General features: G+C 45.4%; 1 protein-coding gene across 1 annotated transcript in view; it reads left to right on the top strand.

Annotated features, from left to right (window-relative positions):
- Positions 1-2755: 2755 nt before the first annotated feature.
- The window catches only part of KCNK13 (potassium two pore domain channel subfamily K member 13), a 91482-nt gene continuing 68838 nt past the window's right edge, over positions 2756-25399 (top strand). Inside the window, exon 1 of the mRNA XM_076003619.1 lies at positions 2756-3699. Within this exon, the coding sequence (XP_075859734.1) occupies positions 3366-3699 (334 nt within the window). The 5' untranslated portion in view covers positions 2756-3365. The remainder of the gene's footprint in view (positions 3700-25399) is intronic.

The following is a 25399-nucleotide window of genomic DNA, read 5'->3' as shown; positions in this document are numbered from 1 at the left end:
TCATAGACCCAAATATAAAAGCTGAAACTACAAAACTTCTGGGGATTGGTGGAAAGCAGGGACAGGAAACCTATGCAATCTTGAGGGAGGTCATGATTTCTTAATATACAAAGGGTACCAAACACACATTCAGCTTCACCAAAACTAAAAACTTGTATCTGTCAGAAAATATCTGTAAGAAGACAAATAGGCAAGCCAGAGGTAGAAAACATTTACAAGATAATGTATCTGACAAAAGACTGGTATCCTGCATATATAAAGGATCACTATAATAATAGAAAAACCAATTTTTTTAATGGACAAAATATTTCAACGGAAAATTTACAAAGGAGGCCACACAAATGGCCACTATAGTAACAGTATATTAGACATCAGGAAGTACAAATTAAAACCACAGTGAGATATCACTGTACATTCAGCAGTATATTTAAATTAGAATGACTGATACTGCCAAATGTTCACAAGGATGTGAAGCATTCAGAACTATCATATGTTGTCAGTACAGCCACTTCAGAAAAATGTCAGGTAGTTTCTTATAAAACTAAATATAATACATACCTACCCTATGACCCAGCAATTCCACTCCTAAGTATGTACCTAAGAGATATAAAAACATCTACATTTATACAAGAATGTCCCTAATAGTTTTATGATAACCAAAATATCCTAACAGCCCTGCTTTCCATCAATAGGAGGAGAATGAATAAACAGTATATCCAAACACTGAAAAACTAGCAATAAAGAGAATAAGATTACTAAGACATATAACATGGATAAATCTCAAAAACATAATGCTTTACACAAAAGAGTGCATAACTGTATGGTTCCATTTATTATGGAGATCTAGAACAAACTAAGTTCTATAAAGGCAAAAGTAACCGATGGTAGAAAAATTCAGAGCAGTGGTTTCCTCTGGAGGAATGTGGGTGGAGATTTACTGGGAAGGGACCTGTGGGAACGCTGACCCGTGGGTGATGCTTGGTTGATAGGCTGGGTGGGTAGGTGTTTGATTTGCAGAGGCGTGTGCATTTGTCAGAACTCACCTAATGAGGTGCTTAAGATTTGTGCATTTCATTGTAAATTTCACCCCAAAAGAAAAAAATATGTAAGTAAATCCTGGACTGTACACAATGATATGCAGAGTGCTGGGTATGGGGGTGAAAGTGTACTGCGGGCTATACCCTACTTTGAAATGCATTCAAACAAGATGGGTTGATGAATGGAAAGGACAGATATGTAATAAAGCAAGCAGAGTAAAGTGTTAATTGTAGAGTCTAGGTGGTGGGTATTTGGGTGTTCACTGTGAAATTCTTCCAATTTATGGTATGTTTGAAATTTTTCATAATGGAAAAAAAAAGGAAAAGGATTGTGGTACTCATCCTGGGGTGTATACACATGCCCCTATTTTTACTACCTGCCTAAAGCTCTTGCCCACAAAAGGGTAGATAAAAGACGGGTCTTTGGGGAGTGAATAACAGAGCTAAGAGAAATAGCAGCATCAGGGCTCCCGATGATACGCACTGGCCAGAGCTGTTTATTCGAAATCATGGCTTTGCTAAACAGGGCTTCCAGGTGTTCCTTCTCTGCTCCTGGTGAGAATAAGGTGGGTGTGCAGAGCTCAGCCTGGGACCGCTATCTAGAAAGGCGGGGAAATTCTGCTTGGTTCTAAGATGCCCACGTATCCATTCCTTTACGCATCCGCGTTCGTTGGCACCTGCCCGGGGCGGGTGATTTCGGAGGGGAGTGTGTGGCTGTGGGGTGGGGGCGAGATGTGTCTGCAGGGGACACAGCGCCCTCTCCTGGCCCCGGAGGGGCCCACGCGGGCCGGCCAAGCATCCCACCGGCCTCTTCAGCACCCACTCCCCAGGTCTGCCGGCCCCAGGTTGGCCCGCCGAGCGCCGCGCGTCGGCCGGCGGAGACCAGCGCAGGAGGCGGCCCAGTGAGACCAGGAGGTGGGCGACAGGGTGGAGTCGCCGTCGTTGGCAGCCTCGCGGCTCCACCTGTTGCAGAGTCGGAGCGCGCCCGCCAGAGAAGGCAGAGCTCTGCGTGGACCTTCGGTCCTCACGCCGCTTGACAGAGCAGGGCCGGGCTACAGGGGACGGTCCCTACGGAACGGCGCGGAGGGGGCGCTACCTGGAAGGTGAGACCTGAGCGCGGCAGCCAGCGCCCCCTACAAGGCGGGGTCTTGGGAGGGGCCCCGGCACTTGCTGGGGAGCTCTGCGCTGGTCTTAAGAGGTAGGGGAGAGCATTCTGCGTGGAGCCAGTGTTCCCGCAAAAACTTTAGAGCGCACCGAGGCAGCCAAGCCGGGGTGGAAGAGATGGAACTCTCGAGGGTCACGGTCTCCCGGCCAAGGGGCCCTTCCAGCCCCAGGTCCTTGGCCACCTCTCCGGAAGCTGGGCTGGCTCGCCTCGCGCGCTTGGTCTGAGCCAAGCCGACACGTGGGGGCAGAGGACGCCTTCGCTCAGGACCCAGAGGCCAAGGGCGCTCTGGCGTGGGCAAGGCGAGGGAGGCTGCACGGGGCAGATGCTAACTTCCTTCACTCCCCCATTCCTACCTCCCTTTCTGGTCTCCTCTCTCCAGCTGGTCCGCCCGCCGGATGCCGTGCAGCGTGGGGGCCGGGCAGGAGGTGGGAGTCGGCAGACGCCGCCCCGCACAGTCCCCTGTCTCTCCGTGCGCCCGCCCTGGACCCGCCCCAGCCTCTAAGCCCTGGCAGCGGGGTCGGTGACTCCGGAGGCCACAGGCTCGACGCGACACTGCACCTGGACGCACCACCGTGGATCTATCTGAGGAAGCACCTCCAAAGCCAGCTGACACCCCGCGTCCTAGCCGTCGGCGGCTTGAGAAGTGATGGTGAAGACCGAGACCCCCGGGACCCGCTTACCCGCTGGTCTCCGGGGCTCCCCGACCTTCGCTTCCGGGGAAATTCAAGTCCATTCGAGTTTGTCCCGAAGATGCGCCACGCCCCCTCCCCAATCTGAGCCGGGCAGGGCGCGGGGTGGAAACTGAGTGCCCGCATCCACGCACCAAGCAGAGGTGGACTCCGCGCCTGGTCACTCGGACCTTCAGCGTCCAGGAGACTCCAAAGCAGGCGCGGGGTGGGGGGAAGGGAGCGGCGGCGACAAAGCGGATTTGAAACCGGGAGTCAAGGCGGACGTGGCGAGCTGGCACCGCCACAGCGGTCGAGGCGGCAGCCCGAAGAGCCGCGCGGCCTGCGGGAACGCCCGGCGACCATGGGCAAGCCGGCGGGGGGCCGTCCGGGAGCCGGCTGAGCGCCCGGCCGAGCTGCGACCTCCCCGGGGGCGTGGGCGAGAGTCAGTCGGCGCCCTCCGCAGTGGAGCGAGGGGCTGCCCTCAGGGACCAGGCCATGGCCGGCCGGGGTTGCAGCTGGAGCCTGGGCCACCTGAACGAGGACAACGCGCGCTTTCTGCTGCTCGCCGTGCTCATCGTGCTCTACCTGCTGGGTGGCGCCGCCGTGTTCTCGGCGCTGGAGCTGGCGCATGAGCGCCAGGCCAGGCAGCGCTGGGAGGAGCGCCTGGCCAACTTCAGCCGCGGCCACAACCTGAGCCGCGACGAGCTGCGCGGCTTCCTGCGCCACTACGAGGAGGCCACCAGGGCCGGCATCCGAGTGGACAGCGTCCGCCCGCGTTGGGACTTCACCGGCGCCTTCTACTTCGTGGGCACCGTCGTGTCCACCATAGGTAAGTGTGCCAGCCAGACTCAGTGGCGTGCTCCTGGAGCCTCCCCTGTCCCTGCTGGATGCCCGATGGGCATAACCGACCCTCTCTGCCTTCCATTCTTCCAGCCCGGCTCCACCGGTGCGAGCTGTCGCCTGATCAACAGGTGTTACTGCCTCCCTGCTACTCTAAACGTGGTCCGTGGACAGGAAGCGTTAGCATCACCGGGAGCTAGTTAGAAATGCAATCTCAGTCCCTGCCCAGACCTCCTGAGTCAGAATCTGCATGTTAACAAATTCCCAGGGGCATTTGAATGAGCCTTAAATTGGAACCGTTCTGCTGTAGAGATTTTCGGTCTCATTAAGGAGATAGGGTTTGAGTTCATGGAACTTTGGGGAGAAAGCTTACAAGTAGGGACAGGAACCTAAAAACATTTACTGAGTTAATGCTATGCACAAATCACTGGTCAGAGGGGAAGCGCAAAGTTAAAGACTTTGCCTTTGACTTCAAACTTAGAAAAAAATCGGATAGAATCCCAGATTGGAAGTGAGGAGGCAAAAGTACTAATGAGTCCAAAGGATGGAAAGTGTTTCCTACCATGAAGAACCAGGGAAGAAGTAAGTGCCCTGTGGGCTGAACCAGTTAGCGTTAGGCATGGCTGGGTTTGGGGATTGAAAGTGCACTGCACTCTGGAGTAGGAGAGAATTGCATTCAGGTGCCCCACCAGCTGGCTGCAGTAGTGGCAGGAAAGTTAGGGTGGTCTGCTGGCTAATGGGATAGAGGCAGACCTTTACTGCCAGACTAAGGAGCTAGAACTTACCTAGAGGCAATTGGGAGCCATTGAGAGTTTTTGAGCAAGGGTGTGACACAGAAAAAGATTGAGGGTCTTTGCACTACACCCTTAAAGACTATTCACCCTTGAAGCATAATGAGTGATAAGAGGGTTGGGGAAGATGCTGTAGAAATTCTGAGGGGAGAGAAAGGAGAGTTGGAGCAGGGGAGGGGGTTTGAAAGGCTCAGCATAGAGAGAGGAAGTGGCATCCAAACTGCCAGAGCACCAGGAGCAGTAGAAAAAACTTGAAGTGCCAATGGCACAGGGTGCGTGTACTGGGTGCTCTGCAGTTGTGACCTCTGTGCTCTGTAGAAGAGCTTGCCAGTGACGCAGGGTGACAAGAGCAGCCCCCTGGGGGCCCCCACATGTGGTTGTGTCACAATAGACATTGTGCTGGGAGAAGGAGCACAAAGTGCAGACAAGATCAGCCTCAGTTTGGATTAGCCAAGAAAGACTTCCCAAGGCTGGTCCAGGAACCCAGGGCTTCAGCTGGCAAGCAGGAGGCCAAGCAGAGGGGACCAGCATGCTCAGGGGCACACAGGCTCCACCTGAAGTGCTTTGTGCTAAACTGCCCAGCTCACAACCCCCAACCCTTCCCAGGTGGCCCTGCCCCTGAGTGGGCCTTGATGGCACCACAATACTGGGTATCTGGCAAGAAAATCTCTCCCAGCAGACCAGAACTTGGGGCCCTGGGGACGGTGGAGGAGGAATGACATCCCCATGTTCTCTGCTGGACTCTCTTAGCAGCATTCCACAAGTCCTTCATGCCATCACCTCCCGTGTCTCAGACGACAGTTCTAAAGTTTCTATGTGAGGGAGACTTGGGGTGAACAAACTGATTAGGAGGTGTTACTTTGGAATTTACCTTGAATCTACTGTGTTTGCTTAGCAAGTACAGGACTTTTACTTAGATTGAACGATTATTTGGGATGCTTTTGATGGGAGATTGGAGGGCTGAACCCTTCCTACCACTTCATCCAAAACCACTTCTTGGCCAGGTGTGGTGGCTCACACATTAATTCCAGCATTTTGGAAGGTCAACACAGGAAGATCACTTGAGGCCAGGAGTTTGGGATCAGCCTGAGCAACATGGTGAGACCCCATCTCTACAAAAAAATGTTAAAATTAGCTGGGCATGATGGTGCACGTCTGTAGTCCCAGCTACCTGGGAGGCTGAGGCAGGAGGATCCCTTGAGCTCAGGAGCTTGAGGTTGCAGTGAGCTATCATCAGGCCCTGGCAATAAAGCAAGACACTAACTCAAAAAAAAAAAAAACCACAAAGAAACCACCTCTTGGTGCTCCCATGGGCATAGAGGGAAGGAGCAGAATATGCATGTGGTCTGGTGAATGTGGGCACAGTAGGAACTGGGACTGTCATGTGCATGTGGGTACCTAGGAACACAGGCTTTTGAGATGCAAATAGGACAATGTAGCATGATAGAGTAGAAATCTGCATTAAAAGTTGGAGTTGGAGCTTTTGGTCCTGCCTCTGTATCTTGGGCAAGTTTTCTTAACCACTGTGAGCCCCATCCTTCTCAGCCAAGTTGTCTGCCCAGTGCCCACCTTGGTGTCTGGCGCATCCTAGTGGTTTGGTGAATATTAGTCCTGCCTACTGCCTGCTCCCACCCTGAACAGAGTTCTTGTGAGGAACAATGAGCTCATGTGAGTGAATGCACGTTAAAAAGTAAAAAACATTGTACAGCTGTGGGCTTACTTTTACTTCCTCATGTCTAACATTTTCTGTTAAATTGTTTCATTAATTGCTGTTGTAATAACAGCACTTCTACCCTTGATTAGCCGCATTAGGCCCATATTGTGATGATGTGGATTATGATGTGAATGTGTGATGCAGCTTATTGCTGCATTATGTCCATGCTTCAGTCAACACAATTCCATGAGGTAGGTGTGATTATCCCCACTTTATAGATCAGGAAACTAAAGCTTCATGTTTTTTTTTATAGAATAAAGTATAAAAAAGAAAAAATTAAGCCATCTGCAGTAATACCACCCAAATTAACCATTGCTTACATTTTGGTGCATTTCTTTCTAGTCTTTTTTCCCTATACACCTACATATTAATACAAATGTGTTTTTAAAAATTAGAATTATATTCTATAAACCCTTATAGCTTGCATTTTGTATTGTAATATTGCAATATTATATGATGGTGTTATTCTTCTAAAAATTGATCCCACCATGCTCTATTCTGCAGACTTTGAGGTAGTAGACAACAAGGAAGTGTACAAGTAAAATCATAATAAAGTGAAACTAAAATTTCAGAAGCAGGGAGAAGAACAGAAATGTGGAAAGCAAGTGGAGCTATGACATTGCTGGAGAGGAGCTTTGTCTCAGTTTGGGTTCCCTTAGAAGCAGATCTTGAGCTAAGAATTTGCCTGCAAGCAGTTTATTGGGAGGTGCAAGGACTACAGGTAGGTGAAAGAGGAAGTGAAACAAGGAAGGGAAGTCAGTCAGTCCAGGTATGCTGTCCAGACAGGCACGATAGTGGGCAGCTGGTACTGAATCCCAAATGGAAACTTGGAAACAATACAGACCTCAGAATTTTCCCAGGCAAGAAAGCTGGGTTATTTATTAACCCACACCTGTCAGTAATTGGTTTAAAGTTGTCTGGGAAGGCTTGGGGGAGGCAGCATAGGGATGTAATTCCCAGGTACTTCTGATCTCATTTTGGGGAGACAGCCCAAGGATACCCTCTGACAATAATATACCCACTGGCCATTCAAAATCAGGCCAGTGTGCCCAGAAGCGGGAAAGGGACCCCAAGGAATGTAGGCAGAGAACCAACAATGACTATTCAAGCTTTAAACATGGTTGCAAGCTTCATGGCAGATGGACTCATGACCCATGCCAGCATTCTTTTTTTTTAAGTCTTATTTGCATTTATTTTATGTTGCATCTATTCCTGTGCCGTAAGTTTTTGTTTCTTCCGTTTCTTCTGGGATATCTTTTTCTTCTGTGCACCCTCCTTTTCTGGTTTTGGAACAATTTGTTCCTTTTCAGTGAGGACCATCTTGATGTGGTTTGGTCCAACCATGAGCTCTGTGGGTTCGGCGCAGCATTTTGGGTGCTTTGTTCACCAGGAAATATTCAATGACCAGAGAATCTACATCTAAACCCTTAAGTTCAGCATTACTCTCTGCATTTTTAAGCACGTGCAGCAAAAATTCGGCACTGTTTTTGGGCCACAGACCCTGTGTCCAGCCCCACCATTTGGCCTGGGCATACCTACCAACTCCACCATTGTTTCTTAAAGTGACATCCTGCAGATACGTGGTGGCTTTTCGTATATGCATACCTGTGATGGCCTGGGCAGTTTCATGAGCATTCTTAATGTGAACATGAAGATTTGAACCTCTTGACTTGCATGATTTTGTGGAGTTTTCTGGGTCAAGTGAATAGTGAACCATTTTCACAGATCACTTCAGGCTGCTTAGGAGAAGAGACCATGCTAGAATTCTTAAAATGAGAAAGGAGGAAACATAAACCTTTCCCCAGTATATAATTCTCAAAAATATTTTCCCCTTAGGATTTTATATAGGAGATATTGTAGTTGCACAGGACAATAGGTGATGTCTAGAAACAATATTTTCCTGCAAAATGCAATTGAGGATTTCATGCAACTGTTGTCTAATGGAGACCTTTAAAGCATAGTAGAAAACAGTTTGGCAGTTTCTCAAAGGTTTAAACATAGAACTAACATAGGACCCAGAAATTCCACTCCTAAGTGTATATCTCCCCAAAAATGGACATAAGGACTCAAACAGATATTTGTACACCAATGTTCATAGTAGCGTTATTCGCAATAGCCAAAAGGTGGAAACAACCCAAGTGTCCATCAACCGATGAGTAGATAAACCAAATGTGGTATACATACAATGGAATGTTATTCAGTCATAAAAGGGAATGAAATTTTGATATAAGCTACAACATAGACCTTGAAAACAATTGTACTTAGTGAAATAAGCCAGACACAGGAGGACAAATATTATATGATTCCAGTTATATATGAGGTACCTAGAATGGGCAAATTCATAGAGACAAATTAAAATAGAGGTTACAGGGGATGAGGAAAGGACAGAGAGGGAGGTTATTGTTTAATGGATAGAATTTCAGTTTAGGATGATGAAAAAGTTTTGCCTAAAGATAGTGGTGATGGTTATACAACATTATGAATATATTTAATGCTATTGAATTATACACTTATGAATGGTTAAAATAATAAATATGATGGCTGGGCGTTGTGGCTCATGCCTGTAATCCTAGCATTTTGGGAGGCTGAGGCAAGAAAATTGCTTGAGGGCAGGAGTTTGAGACCAGCCTGAGCAAGAGCAAAATCCTGTCTCTGTAAAAAATAGAAAAATTAGCCCGGCATGGTGGCATGTACCTGTAATCCCAGCTACTCAAGGCTGAGGCAGGAGGATTGCTTGCGCCCGGGAGTTTGAGGTTGCAGTGAGCTATGATGACGTCACTGTACTCTAGCCTGGGCAACAGAGAAAGACCCTGTCTCAAAAAAAATAAGAAAAAAAAGATAAATATGTTACATATACTTTACCATAATACAAAAAGTCAAAGCAGAATATTAAAACACAGTTCAGCAGTGCTGATTCTGAAAAGGGCTGGTGATCAGACTTGAAACAAGCATAAATTTAAAGTACTCAGAAAAGTAGGTTGATGGTATATCTTGTAAATGGTCTTTTGTAAATATCTCCTCTCTCAAACAGGCTTTTGTTAGGAGTCTGTTTCTGTTTGCCAGTGTACTTATAACTTAGCTTCTGTCTAAAAAGGATATTAGGTAATTTGTATATGATATAGTCAGCATGGGCTTAGGTTATGCTGCAGTAAAAAGCTACTCCCAAAACTCAGTAGCTTAATACAACAACCATTTACTTCTTGTTCACACCAAGTCTACTGTGGGCCCCGGCGACTCTGCAGGGCAGTTGGCTCCTGTGCTGCCTCAGCACACAGGATGTGTAAACATTTCTCCTGTGGCTTGTCACGAAGGGGGCAACATATTGTGTCAATTAAGCCCTTCCACCATTTGTCAGCCATGAGTATGAAAGAGAGCTGTTTGCTCCTGCATGGTGGCTTCCCCCAGCGCAGGATGCAATGCAGCAAGAGGCAGGGGTCCAGGGCGATGTAGGGCAAGCGCGCAGCTCCCGATGCCCTGATCCAAGAAGGACATGTGGGATACTCTGTCGGTGGTTCCCAAGCATAAGTGCCCATAAACACTCACCTGAGGGGACTGTGGAGCATATTAAACTGCAGGTGCTTGTGCCCCCCTTTCAGAGATTCTGTTGCAGATGTACATTTCAAGAACGTTCTCTAGAGGACTGTGACGTAGGCAGTACAGGGAGCACACTTAGGGGACTCCGCATCTTGAGGCGTGTTGATAGGAGCTGGTGTGGGCTGGAAAACTGAGTCCTTGCTATATCAAAGCTCAGTCCCTGAGTCAGCAGTGTCAGCATCACCTGGAAGCTGGTGAGAAATGCGGAGTCTCAGGCCAACCCCAGACCTACAGAATTAGAGTCTGCTCTTTAACAAAACACTCAGGTGAGTCCTAGGCACATTAAGATGTGAGGCATCTGTCGTCTAGAGGGATGTTAATTTGTACTATTGCTGACTAGGGCAAGCTCCCTCTGCCCCCACCCCTGTGCTTTAGAACATGGAGAAACTGGTGGCCAGGCTGGTGTGGCGAGGAGATGTGCACACCTGTTGCCTCGGGGGACCTCCTCGCCAGCTGGAAGGCAAGTCCGCTGAGGGCGGGTCCAGCAAGCATCAGCCTGGGTGACCTGGGCTCACCCGGAAATGAGACATGCAGACAGAGAGCTGCTTAGCCCCGCCTTGGTGGTGCACTGCCTAGGGATGACTAGATCCTCAGTAGTCGTTTTTATTCATTTTAATTAAACAGAAATAATTCTGCTGGCACCTCTTTTAGGTCCAGGATGTGGCTTGTGTTTAGCACTTGTGCAGCAGTATCCTACAAGGCTCTCCGGGGTTCCCGGGGCTGAGCTGGTGGGGATGCCTTTTGACCTGGTCAGCATGTAAAATCTATGTGGCACCAAACTGAACATTGTTTCGGGAATCTTTTTTTTCCCTGCATGGGAACAAGGCTGAGGAAAGTGCTTTTTGAAATCAAATTATACCAGGTTCAAACCAAAATGTATTGGGAATCTCTATTTTACAGTACAAAGTTACAAACTAACATCAAAGAAGACAAAAGGGCATTCAGAAGGAATAAAAATACCCCCTGAATATGTTAATGGATGTCATTCATTAATGAATGGCATGTGTGTGTGTCAAGATTTAAATCATACATTGAATGGGCGCTTTACGTGTTACAAACCTTGTAAGGCAGACGGGGAAGTTACTATGTATTCCATTTTGCAAATAAGGAAACCAAGGCAGAGACAGCGTGAATATCTTGCTTAGGACCACACAGCTATAAAGTGGCAGAGTCAGAAATTAGAACCAAGTTTTGTTTTGTTCAGTGTCCAGTGACAAATACATATTCATTTTAGACAACTGGAAATATATGGGAAAGTATAAAAAAGTAGACATCACCCATAATTCCATCATCTAACAAGAACAACTATTAATAGTCTGGTGAATCATATAATATTGAACCCAAAATGCTATTTTGTTAATCTAAGATGCATCATTATTTTATGTACCCTTAAGAAAGAAGCACTGCCAATTAAATCCTGACATGCTAGCAGTGGTGGGATGCGTCCCAGTTTCAGAGATATTCAAATGTTGGGGAATGGTGTGTCTTAAAATCACCTAAATGTATCGTATCTCATTACTTTCCATATAGCCATTAACACATGAGCATATTGTTGTGATTAGGTAAAAATGAATCTCCTTATAACTAAAATGTCTTTGATTTATATGAAACTTGATTGAGCTTAAATATTAACAATACTTATAGTTCATCTTCTCTGAATCAACTAGCTAATTTTCCCCCCATTTTTCTGTTGGGCAGAGGGGGATATGTTAATCCATGTGTATGTGGCTTTATATTTTAAGTATTTTAGCCCTGTATCTAAGGGCTAAATGTTTGTGTCATAGTGTTCATCCTTTGCTTTCTGTTCAATATCTATTATTATTTTGATAGAGAAATGTTTTCAATTTCCATTCAGTTTCATATTCCAGTCTTTTCCTTGTGCTCTCTCTCATTGTCTTTGTGTTCAGAAAATCTTTTCCCATCCAGATCTCATAAGAATCCAAGCTTTTGTTCAGTATTTTTTCTACTACTCTGTTCCCCATCATAGCAGTAGCTTTTTTTTTTTTTTCTTTTTAAAGGTTCTTAAGCCTTAATATTTTTTTTTTATAGCAGTAGCTTTTAAAGCACTTTAACGTATTATTTCATGTGAAAAATGGTGAGTGCATTTTAAAATGACAGCGATGCATGGTTGTGGGGGAAGAGTGGCTGGTAAGAGTTTGCATTTACTCAAGGTGGGGTGAGAGGGCCACATCTCTTGAGATCCATCTTCTAAAATTTCACAGGGAAGCTCAGCCTGTCCATTCTGAGAATCCTGGATTTGTTCCTTATTTGTTTCCTGCTTGGAAAATCTCAGTGTCCTGAAATCAGAGCTATGTTACAGGACACTGCTCTCACTCTCCCCATTTAGTACTTACAGATCCTCATTTCGGCATTAGAAAGTCTGGTTAATATTATGAAATATGATGACTTCCTTTTTTTTTTGTTTCGGCATATCACAGGGTATAAATGTTTAGGTTACATGTGTTGCCTCTGCCCCGCCTGATCAGAGCTTCAGCGTTTCCATCGCCCAGACAGAGTGCACAGCACTCATTAGGCGTGAATATTCTCATCCCCTCTATCCCCCTCCCACCTGCCCGACACCCAAGGAATGTTACTTACTGTATGTGCACATAAGTGTTGGACTTCCTTTTCTTTTATCCTGAATTCCATCCTGTTTTCTCTTTCCCTCCATGTCTTTCTCTATGGAGAGATGGGTTTGAGATGAATGTAACCCAAATAGTTCTTGGGCTCCTTGGGGTTTGGTCCAAGGGTAGTGATCCGTTCAAGGAAGCATGGTCTATTAGCCAGAAGTAATGGAAAAATAAATTCAATCTTTGCCTGCATTTCTAAAGAACCTTTAAGAGCCTCCAATTGATAACACAAAGGAATCTCCAATCCTCCCAGTCTCTCATATCTCAAAGGAGTTCTGGAGCCTGCTAGCCCCAACCCCTCCCACGTTCTCCCGGCCATCAGCCTCTGTCTGTCTGTCCCTCCTGGTCCACTCTCCCCACACCTCTCTCTGCTCTCTGGTACCGAGATTGACTTAACCTCTGCCGTGTCGGTTAGCTTTCTCTCCATTATCCTGGATTCTCCACAATAAGGTATAGTCCTGGGAGCTGACCCAGTCAGCAACACTCCTTTCCTCTTAGAAGCAAGGAGAGAGGAGCAGGGGAAGACAGCCGCTAGCACATTCATGACTTCACACGTGGGGCACATCTCAGCAATCAGAGGAGGACATCCCCACAGCTGTGGTATGACCATTAAATAATTAAATGCTCCTCCTACTATAGAACATGGATGTTGTTTATAACTATTTGCCAGTACAACAGCTCTATAAAACATATTTTTAACGCTAACATTTAAATTTTAAATTGTAAATATGTATAGGTACTGCCAGATTTTTGAGAATTTGAAAATTTAAATATTCTCTTAACCAATTTGCAAGAATCTTGTTATTCTCACAGCTAACGGGTACTATATTCTTCCCCTTCCTTGATACTGTACTCAGAGCTCTGCATACAGAATCTTTCACCTGCAAAGTAGGACTATTATTTTCCCCCATTCTGTAGATGAGAAAACTGAAGCATAGAGATTAAATAGCTTGCCCAAGGTCACATAGCAAGTAAGTGGTAGAACTTTGATTCAAACTTTGTTCAGCCATGGTTTAAATTTTGGGTTATGGTGGAGGTGGGTGGGGGCGGGTAGCCTCTAGGATGGTCAGAATTCTAGTGAAAACTGAAATAAAACCAAGAGCCCTGGTTCAGTATTTATTTTTGCCATCAATGGATGTTTTTGTGTTTTATTTGATGTTACTGATGGATTTTTTTTTTTGCAGGCTTTTGTAAAAGAGGACATCTGGGTATCTCATGCTGGGTTTGAACAGTGGCTTTTCTCCCTTCTTATGTCCTTAGAACCACACCGAATACCCATCCATATCAAATGTAAAGTTCAGGTTGGTTCAGTCAGAATTGATTGAGTCCCTACCACAGGGCCAACCTGACTGCGGAAGTTCTTAACCTGGCCTGTGGATTGAATTCAGGGTGTCTGTAAATTTGGATAGGAAAATAACTTCATCTTTATGTTTACTAACCTCCAGCTAAGCTCTGACTAATCTCGAGGATTTCCTTCCATAATGAATGTAGGTAACAACTCACAAGTAAGAAGAACAAGGCCCACGGCTTTGTAACCAACAGAAATCACAGATCTGTTCCCCTCCCTTTACAGTTGTGGTGGAGATGGTCATCATTCACCCTCACCACTACCTCAAAATCATAGCCGTTATTAGACCTGATCTTGTTATTTCATGATTTAATAACAAAGCACACATAGCACACATTTTTTCATAGTTTAATAGCTGTGTTTTAATGCGGCTGCTGTTGTAATCCTGTGCACTTCATTTCATTCATTACATAAACAACATTAAGAAGGGATGAATAGCCTTCCCCAGACTGCCAGAGGCCCCCCGTAACAGAAAACAGGAACTGAGAACCAGACCAAGGTTAGTTAGGCTGGTTTTGAATGAAGAGAAAAAGGGAACTTGCCATAGCTGCGATCATCACCCCTCCGGATAGGGCGTTAATGCACTTGTAGTGGTTTGAAAATGGACTTGAAAGGCTCTTGTTGCTCAATCACTGTGCATAATCTCGTCTTCCCCAGACGATTCAGATGAAGTCTCAGGATGTTGCAGTTGTTGACGGTCATCTTTGGGAGTGAACATTAGTCAGCCCCTCAGAGCCGTGGGGAAGAAGCACGCATCCACAGATGTCCTATTTATAGAGAACCCTTTTTATAGCATAGGAGACTTTGCTGAGTTCTGTCCCTATTTCTTTACCTCTGTGTTCTCAGCTGGTGATGATGCACCTTTGACTCTTAGTCCACTGCCAACCCTATGGTTTCAGCATTATGTGTGCACTTGATTGTAAATGCTGATTTTGGAGTATATAATACTGGCTCATATGTCTAAATTAGAGATATTGCTACTGACAGGCCTTGTGCCAAAGGTGACATGCTTTATTTGGCCCATAGATAGTGATGAGTTGATAAATGTTTAACAACCAGCTAAAAAAAAAAAAAAAAAAAAAAAAAAAAAAAAAAAAAAAGCCCTACTTCATAGCATTTGCCTATTTCTGTGGTGTAAATATTCCCACAATGGCTGACTGCAGGCTAGGAACATGAAGCCACTGGAGGAAGGTGGAATAGAGAAGAAATGTGCATAATCAGCTCTCAGGAGCCTTTACCAGCTAAGCAGCACACTGCTGTGGACCTCAGAGTGTGTGAGAAAATTTAAATGAGCTGTCAGCTTTTAAAAATCAGAATTGACAATCAAAATCTAGATTTTTTTTTATTTCTCTTGGCAAAACAGAAAATCTGGCTATGTCAGGCCCACATTCCTCCAGGCCAACCACTTGCTGAAAAGGAGCTAGGGATGTTCCCTGTGGTAAGCTCACTGCGCCCCTGTCCCCACCCCCAGGCTGAGTGTCACCTGCCAGGCATCTCCGAGTTTCACTTCTTTCCTGTCCCCTGGGTTCAAGTGCTAAGGTTCCTTTTGTCTCTTTGAGATGTAAGAGCCAAGTGATCTTATCCCCTGGCTCTTTATCAAAAACTCAAGAAAGAGTTGCAGAGTAAGGGCCCCATGTGATAGTAATTGTTAAAAATCGCTTCCAGCTTGATCATAGGGCAGTCAAGATTTTCCTGATGGGGTGCATGGAGATTTTATTCCATTCTTGTTAATTTCCCTCTGGTCATCCCAAATCAGTAGGCAAAAGAGCTTTTCCACTTAGGATATTTAATTAATGAGAATCGAACCAGAGAAGCATGAACTCTGTGGCAGGATAAAGGTTTTCCTATGGGAAATTAAGACCCACTAACTGGAAATGGTGAAAAGTGACAAGTTCAGAGGAAACTCAGTACAGCAATTAAAACTGTATCAAGTCCTGTACAGTAGGCAGTCGACACAGCACAGTCAAAGAAAAATAGCATCTCAGAGGTCTTGCTGGAGACTGTCCATGTTGATTTTGGATAATGCCCAAATGTCTGGGGGAAGACTGCTCTCAAACCTGGAATGCAGGACACGGGGGACACCAACCCGGCAGAGTACTGTATCATAAATACCCGTATTATTTATGAGCATTGAGTGATCCTTAAGGGTATTAGACATTCTGAAACCCTGTCCTCGGTGGAACTCAGTGCTTCTGCAGGTGATTTAGGAATGTGAGGTTTGGAAAAGGGGGTCAGGGGAGAGTCTTGGAGTTACCAATGGGGGAAAAGAGGGAGCCCGTCAGAAAAGCAGTGGTAGGTATGTTAAGAGTTGCATTATGCATGTACATTAGCAAGAGTGTTGTTCTTTAACAATAAAATAATTTGGGGAAGGGGGCTCCATTGTTAAAGACACTTTTTCTGAACCTTAACCAGGCGAAACATTTTGAATAACTCCTCAGTGAACACGTCCGTGTTGTTTGGGAGGGAGATAGAAACCCGCTGCTAAGCTACATCATCCATCGAGGCTCTTCTTTCTAACAATTGATGTGAAATGAAGAGAGGAGAGGGACTTTTTTCTTTCTTTCTTTTCTTTTCTTTTCTTTTCTTTTCTTTTCTTTTCTTTTCTTTCTTTCTTTCTTTCTTTTCTTTCTTTTCTTTCTTTTCTTTCTTTTCTTTCTTTCTTTCTTTTCTTTCTTTTCTTTCTTTCTTTTCTTTCTTTCTTTCTTTCTTTCTTTCTTTTCTTTTTCTTTCTTTCTTTCTTTCTTTCTTTCTTTCTTTCTTTCTTTCTTTCCCTCCCTCCCTCCCTCCCTCCCTCCCTCCCTCCCTCCCTCCCTCCCTCCCTCCCTCCCTCCCTCCCTCTCTCTCTCTCTCTCTCTCTCTCTCTCTCTCTCTCTCTCTCTCTCTCTCTCTCTTTCTTTCTTTCTTTCTTTCTTTCTTTCTTTCTTTCTTTCTTTCTTTCTTTCTTTCTTTCTTTCTTTCTTTCTTTCTTTCTTTCTTTCTTTCTTTCTTTCTTTCTTTCTTGTCTTCAACAGGGTCTTGCTGCATCTCCCAGGCTGGAGAGCAGTGGTGCAGTCCTAGCCCCCTGTGACCTGGAACTCCAATGAGCCTCCCTCCTCAGCCTCCCGAGTATCTGGGGCTACAGGTACATGCCACCACACCTGGCTGGAGAGGGATTCTAATGGACAAATGTAGTTTATTGACCACAGACACAGTAAAGGCGCAGTTAAAAAGGAAGAACAATACAGAGGTTTGCAGGCAGGGGATGAGGAAATGTAGGAGACAGAGGTCAAGGGAGCATTCTGAAGTAGCAGGAAGACCCACTGGTGAGTAAGAAGACAGTTGGGATCCAAAGATACAGAAGACTAGCTTTTCAGGATTGAGTGTTTTCTTTTCTTTCAAGGAAGCTTCATGGTACTCAGAAAGGGGCAAGTGAAACGAAACACCCACCATTTATTAGGCCCCTAATTTGCACTAGGTGCTCAGTCTCCTCTGGGCATGGGGTAGACACTCCAGATAAGGGCCCCCATTACGGTAATTAAATGTGCTGAGCCAGGCACTGTACTAAGCACCGATTTAATTGCCTCACCCTGATGAATCCTCACAACAGCACTCCAAGGTAGACAGTGACGCCCCCACATCATAGATGAGGAAACTGAGACAGGAAATCTGCTTCTCACTGCAGAGCCAGCAGAAGGGGCTGCAGGCCCACCTGGCTTGAAAGCACATGCTTTCTCTTGATACTGCCCTGCCTTCACAAGCATCAGACTGTGTTGTGAACTAATTAATCAGTGGAGCAAGTGCTTCCCAAACACATGGTGTAGAAGTGCTTAATTAATTCACAATAATATCAGTGAACATGGAGTCAGTTCTATTTCCTCTTGGTTTTATTCTTCCTTGATGGTTTTTGAAATAAAAGCCTATTACTATTGCCATGCTTTCTCTTTGCCACCTCTGCGTTTTAAGAAAATCTAGGGCGAGTCAGAAAGCAGGATGGATGCTTCTGGTGCTATGTTCCGAGGCAGGCCTGGTCCTTTCGTGAGTGCCCAGCCTAAATTAGATGTGGTGGAATGTTGCAAAAGGCAGACAGGGCCTGGGGTTGCTCCAGGTTTCCCATGAGGATGCCCTGCCTCCCACTCGCTTGCAGAGAACACTGTGGGCTGTCTCAGTTCCTAAGGGGCCTCACTCCCACCTCTCTTCCCAGAGGACTGTAAGGTCTCCTTGTCCGTGGGTGGATCTGTGAAATCCTCATTCATGGAACTCTGGAATACGGGCCCAGATCTTTCTAGATGCGTGGATTGCCTTTGTGCTGAGATCAAATGGCTCTTTCTAACAGGGGTACCCAACAAGGTCTCCTAGGAAACTTTTGTAAAAAAATATGCATAACTTCCCTGAGTGGAGTTTTGATCCATTGGGTATGAGGTGGAGCCTTGGTAGCTCTATTTAAAACAAACACCAAAACATCCTTAAGCGATTCTGATTTTTGCTCTTTGAGAACCAGTGTTATAGTTAACATATCTTCTGCTGCTTTTAATCAGCTGTCCTATTTTTCTCAGATGTTATTTGGATGAGGACCCAAGAAAGGCTTCTTTCTTCTTTTAGCAAGTTGGAGCAATTATTCTCAAGTTTGTTCAGAGGGTAAGATACCTGAATTCTTAGTCCTCCTTGCAAAATACAGTGAAACATTGTGATATATTATTCTCTTGTGAAAACTAGGAGCAATTTGGCTGGTCTGAGTGCAGTGGTGTTTACAACTAATTGATTACAACCAGTTACAGATTTCTTTGTTCTTTTTCTACTCCCACTGCTTGACTTGAGCAGCCAAATAAAAATAAAAATAAATGTGACCATGTTTTCTGTATTGTCTTAGTCAAGGAAGGCCCTTTTGCTTGCAGACATCAGGAACTCACTCAAATTAGTTCAACACAAAACGTAGAATGTATCGTAAGGATACAGGGGTACCTCATTTTATTACACTTCACAAATACTATGCTTTTTACAGATTGAAGGTTCGTGGAAGCCCTGCATTGAGCACATCTTTTGGTACCATTTCTCCAACAGCATGTGCTCACTTTGTGTCTCTAGGTCACATTTTGGTAATTGTCACAATAATTCAGACTTTTCCATTGTTGTTTTATCTGTTATGGTGATCTGTAATCAGTGATCTTTGATGTTACCATTGGAATTGTTTCGGGACACTACAAACAGCACCCATATAAGACAGTGAACTTAATCAATAAATGTTTCATGTGTTCTAACTGCTTCATCTACTGGCCATTCCCAGTCTCTCTCCCTCTCCTCAGGCCTCCCTATTCTCTGACACACAACAAAATTGAAATTAGGCCAGTTAGTAATCCTACAGTGGCCTCTAAGTGTTCAGGTGAAAGGGAGAGTTGCATGTCTCTCACTTTAAATCAAAAGCTAGAAATGATTAAGCTTAGTGAGGATGGCGTGTCCAAAGCAGAGAAAGACCAAAAACTAGGCCTCTTGTGATAAACAATTAACCACGTTGTAAAAGCGAAAGAAAAGTTCTTGAAAGAAATTAAAAGTGCTACTTCAGTGAACACACAAACGATAAGGCCAAACATCTTTATTGCTGATATGGAAATCAGCAAAATTAGTGGTCTGGCTAGAAGATCAAACCAGCCACAACATTCCCTTAAGCCTAAGCCTTATTCAGAGCAAGGCTTTAACTCTCTTCAGTTCTGTGAAGGCTGAGAGAGGTGAAGAAGCTGCAGAAGAAGAGTTGGAAGCCAGCAGAGGTTGGTTCCTGAGGTTTAAAGGAAGAAGCCAACTCGGTAACATACAAGTGCAAGGTGAAGCTGCAAGTGCTGATGTAGAAGCTGCAGCAAGTTATCTAGAAGATCTAGCTAAGACCATTGATGAAGGTGGCTGCACTAAACAACAGATTTTCAATGTAGATCAAACAGCCTCTGTTGGAAAAAATGCAATCTAGGACCTTCATAGCTAAAGAGGAGAAGTCAATGCCCGGCTTCAAAGCTTCAAGGGACAGTCTGGTCAAAGGGGAAGCGAACACATTTGAAGAGAGAAAATCCAAGGGGCATCCTAGTTTTATAACAACCCACTGTTGGGGAACTAATCCATTCCCTCGAAAATGAATCCAGTCTTACCAAAGCAAGAACTCGCTCACTGCTGCAAGAACTACGAAGTCATTCTGAGGGATCTGCATCCATGACCCAAATACCTCCCACTAGACCTCATCTATACTGTCACAGTGGGTATGAAATTTCAAAATGGACTTTGGGGCAGACAGACTCAAACCATAGCTAAACTATAGCACCAGCCATCTTACTGCCAGCCATAAGCCGTATTCCCTATCTCTGACTGGAGAATATTCAAAGTTCCACTGAGCTGCAGCAAGCAGAGGGTCACAGTCCCCAGATACAAATGCCCACCCACTACCATTTGTGGACTAAGCAGTCAGATTAAACCACCCACCACATGCCCAGTGTACAGTACTGGAAGGAAAATAAGACAATCGCAATAAAAATTCCCCTTTGAAAAAAGGAATGGGGTGTAGGAACATTGTTCCTACAATGAAGATACCTCAAATGAAGGTTCGGTGTATCTTGTTCAGTTATTACCTGTGGGTAATGAGCATATACAGCATCCTGAGGGGCAGAGGAAGGTGAAATGGGACTCTCAGTCTAGACCAAACTAGAGCAAATAAGGGGAATTCATCACAAAGATCATCTCTCTCTCCCTCTCCCTCTCTCCCTCTCTTCTTCTCCCTCTCTCCCTCTCTCCCTTTTCCTCTCCCCCTCTCTCCCCTCCCCCCTCTCCCCCTCTCTCCCCCTCCCCCTCCCTCTCCCTCTCCCTCTCCCTCTCTCTGTCCCAGGGCAGAAACTTCCTTCATGGGTGAGGGGCTGACTGAGTCTCTCTCTGGGCCTCCTGTCCCTGCTTGATCGTTTTTTCTCTACTGCTCATGTGCCAGGCACTAACCTAGGGGTTCTTCACAGGCTTTAAAATACGAATTCAGAGGACCTCCCTGGGGCTACACGTAATTTTAGGCAGCTCATGGAAAACACTGTATTTTTTTTTAAATGGCTATTTCATTGGCATTTATTCGTGTGTTCATTTAATTTTTTCGTTTTTATTCAAATGGCACACAGAAAAATACTGTGTGATTTCTTGGCTCTCACTGGTTAGGATGAAGTTAAGTTAAAGTTTTATTTAAAGTGCTACAGTTTATATAACAGTATTAAGTATATGACCACCCAGGCTGAAGGCCCACATGGCCACATCAGAGAGCCGGCCCTGTGTGCAAACCATAGAAACCCCGTTCCAGATTGCAGTGGGAATGGAATCGTTCTCCTTAATTGATTCCTCTTGTTATCAAGGAGCACCAGGATCCTACTCCAAATCTTTAGAAAACAAATTTGTATTTACTTTTGGAATTAAAGTATAAAAATCACCCATTATCTCACTAACCAGAGTGACTGCTTACATTTTCATGTGATTCTTCCCAAACACCGTGTATATGGTCTTAACATAGTTGGGATGAAATATTTCTAAAATATGTTAGTCCACTCTGCTCTCTCAGTGAGTAGAGTTTTCTCGGTGCCTTCATTTGAGGAACGTTCAGGATTCTCTGACCTCTGACATTGTTATGAACAGCTGCAGGTGGGGGGGCCTCAGAAATGGAGCTCTCTCCACCCTCATTCAAGTCCCCCCTTGGTGGCGGATGTGGTTTGGGGGTGTGATCCCCAGTGTTGAATGTGGGGCCTGGTGGGAAGCGTTTGGGTCCTGAGGGTGCATCCCTCCTGAATGTGCCCCTCCTGCAATAATGAGTGGGCTCTGGCTTTATTAGTTCACGTCATAGCTGATTGTTTAAAAGAGCCCTCCAGCACCACTTCCACCCTCTCTTGATCCCACTCTTGCCATGTGACATGCCTGCTCCCTCTTCACCTTCCACCTTGATTGGAAGCTGCCTGAAGCTCTCAGCAGAAGCAGAGGGTGGCACCACGCTTCTTGTGCAGTCTACAGAACTCTGAGCCAAATAAACCTCTTTTCTTTGTAAATTACCCAGCCTCGGGCATTTCTTTATAGCAGCATGAAACCGACTAACACAGAGGCTTTCTAAATGTCCTCAATAAATTTCGCATGCACCCTGTTTCTTGTTATTTGCCTCCTTTTTCTACAAGTTGAGTATACGAAAAATTAAAAAAAAAAAATAGGATGCCCATTGGTTGGGTTCCAGGAAATTAAGAATTGATTTTTCTATACAGTGAGTTATTAGAAAGATGTTTCTGGTTCAACAACTGGCTTTATATACACATTTCCTACTTGGGAAAACCAGGGAGAAAAATGCTGATTGTTTAGGCAAGTATTGAGGGCCCTGGATGAAAATCACTGCTGTTGTAGAGCAAAGGATAGTAAATCCTACATAATCGAAGCAGCAAGTCAATGGTTGTGAAAACCTGACCACACAGTCGATAAATGGACAATAGGTGGGCATGATGTTTGCAGAATGCTTTAGAAGGGTTTAGAACATCTGCTTTAGGGAGAAAATGCCAAAGTCACATTCTTTCTCCTACCAAACAGGTATAATTTTTCCTTCCAGGGAAGGCAAGCAGTATAAACACTCCAAGATTTGTGCATATTTAGCTTTGACATACATACATAATATACATCTCCTTCCCTGGTGGGTACCTACAACTGACTAACCATGCAGCTCTGGATTTTTCTTGAGCCGCTTTTCTATTAGAACATTACCCAAGGCTTGGGTTTCTCCTGCCCTTCCCTTAACAACCCAACATTAAAATTAATTTGCATTTCCTATGTTAAGAAGTACCTAAGAGCCAGAATAAAGTTTCTCTGGAGTTAATCCCACTTTGGCATTACTAGCATAAGTAATCTACACCTGGATAATTAGGGATTGGCCACAGTAAAAAAAAACTAAATGAAACTATAGCTTCATGTAGGAAACTTGATGCAAACAAGTGAGTCTAGGCCAGGCTTGGTGGCTCATGCCTGGAATCCTAGCTCTTTAAGAGGCCAAGGCAGGAGAATGGTTTGAAGTCAGGAGTTTGAGACCAGCCTGAGCAAGAGCAAGACCCTGTCTCTACAAAAAATAGAAAACTCACCTGGGCACAGTGGCACATGCCTGTAGTCTCAGCTACTTGGGAGGCTGAGACAGGAGAATGGCTTGAGCCCAGGAGTTCGAGGCTGTAGTGAGCTATGATGCCACTGCACTCTATCCCAGGCAACAGAGCAAGACCCTGTCTCAAAAAAAAAAAAAAAAAAAAGGAATTGAGTCGACCCACCCCAGAAAATCCAAAATGTAGCCATGGGTATATTTTTGTGATTTGTTTGTTTGGCCAATTCGCAATCCTCAGCAATGCTGGCCCTAATTAATTCTAATGTAGAAGTAGATTCTGCATAATGAAATTATACTCAATAAGCCATTTTCTGGCTACTACTGATGACCTCCAGGACAAAAGGCTTTCTTCTATTCGCTGGAAAGAAAATTGCCTGCCTAATAGAAGATGAAGGCCTAATCAGCCCCAAGGATGTTTAGGCAGACCTCAATGTGTGAAGCGGTAAATTGAACAAAGGAAAACAATAATTTCATCAGATTAGTACTGGTTATTTTCATAGCTTTGATTTGTCCACCTGAATCAGTGGAAAAATAGTCTGAAGAACTGCCACTTTTAAAATTGTATTTGCATCTTGGCGTTAGATATTTGAGTCAAGCAGATACTGCCCCTTCTTTGCAACTAAGGGGGCTGCAGCGTATGTTATGGATGGCATTACCCCTTACAAGATTCACTCTCCTATGCCTCGGTTTCTCCATCTGTAACACGGGGGTGATGATAACACCTCAGAGGGTTGTTCTGAGGAGTAAAGCAGATGACACAGGCAAGGTGTGCAGGACCATGCCTGCTTATAGTGGGCGCTAAATAGATATTCGTTCCTTTTGTTCACTCTGTCTCTGAAATTGCTTCCACATAAACTAGGCAGGAGACTCCATTTTCCCAAAATCCTCATCAGAAGTTTCAGCACGTCTCTGCCCTGATATCTTACCCTGGACCAGTGATCCAAGACACCTGGACCAGTGTCTTGTCCACTTAAGACAAAATTAATACTTAGACAAGGGGCGGGGTGTCATATTGAGCAATCCCCCCACTGAGATGCAGTCCTCGGGAGGAATAGGTCCCTCCGTAATTCTTGTTCAGGCAGATGCACAGCTGTGGTGCAGGGCAGGACTGAGGCTTAGAAAGGTCTTGTAAGAATCTCGCGTGTCCTGAAATGCCTGGTGGCAAAGGCAGGATTCGATCCTGGATGGTCGGACTCTAGAATCCATCATCTCAACCCTACCCTGCGCAGGAACTCCCAGGACGTTGTCTCCTGCCGGCCCCCTTCCTGGCTACTGGGAATCAATTCCATGGGCTGTGCAGTCTCTCCCGTGTCCCCCTGTGATATCCCTCCCGTTACCTCTACACGGCCTTTGGGAACTGGAGCTTGACACAGAGCTTCAGGCTCAGTCTGACTGTGCTGTCTGGGACATTAACACCAACTTTCTCTCTCTCCGTGTGGTCGCTGTTTTCCAGTTGAATTGGACACCTTTAGTCTAAGGCAGGGGTCCTCAAACTTTTTAAACAGGGGGCCAGTTCACTGCTCCTCAGACCGGTGGAGGGCCGTTGGAGAGTGCGGCACATCCCACACATGCGCAGGTCGGCTGCTAAGCAGGACAGGCAACTGGGGCAGAAACACCAGGCGGCGGGCTGGATAAATGTCCTCGGCGGGTGGCATGTGGCCCTCGGGGCCGTAGTTTGAGGATGCCTGGTCTAAGGCATCAGACATCAGATTTGTGGGAACTGTATTTCCGTTAACACTCTGGCGACTTTAAGGGCAATCTAGGATATTTTAGCCAGGACCTGTTCCCATTAAAAAACGATGCATGTGTTTTTAGAGACTGAAAAACACCTGACAACTAGAGAGAGCATCCTGTCCCCCCCAAAGAGAGGTTTTCTTGTCCCTCTTTTGGATCAGAGAGATCTATGACGCACATCTACATCTGAAGACTTCGCCTTTTCTTCTTCTGCTCTGCCTAGCTTAAAAGAAGCAGGGACCCTGTCTGGACATTTAAGGCAGACTCTCGACTCTCCTATCTTTGACTCTTTTTTTAGGCTGGAGCCAGCCTCTCTGGTCTGTGTGGCATCAACTCTTTCCGTCCTGGTCTTTCCCCTCTTCTGACGACTCACTCACCTGGCTCCTCTAGCCAACTTTCCTTTGTCATCAATTTTTCTCTCCTTAGCTGATGCTTATCAAGGACACCTTGGAATATAAGCCTGGCTTGACCCTGCCGCCTTCTCCTGTGCGTGTCCTTTGCCCCTCCTTACATTCTTTTTTTTTTTTTTTTTTTTTTTTTTGAGACAGAGTCTCGCTTTGTTGCCCAGGCTAGAGTGAGTGCCATGGCGTCAGCCTAGCTCACAGCAACCTCAAACTCCTGGGCTCAAGCAATCCTTTTGCCTCAGCCTCCCGAGTAGCTGGGACTACAGGCATGCGCCACCATGCCTGGCTAATTTTTTCTATATATTAGTTGGCCAATTAATTTCTTTCTATTTATAGTAGAGACGGGGGTCTCACTTGCTCAGGCTGGTTTCAAACTC

Source organism: Microcebus murinus, chromosome 6 (assembly GCF_040939455.1).
Source record: "Microcebus murinus isolate Inina chromosome 6, M.murinus_Inina_mat1.0, whole genome shotgun sequence".
NCBI lineage: Eukaryota > Metazoa > Chordata > Mammalia > Primates > Cheirogaleidae > Microcebus > Microcebus murinus.
The sequence above is the reverse complement of the archived record's forward strand: the minus strand, read 5'-3'. Positions and strand labels throughout refer to the sequence as shown.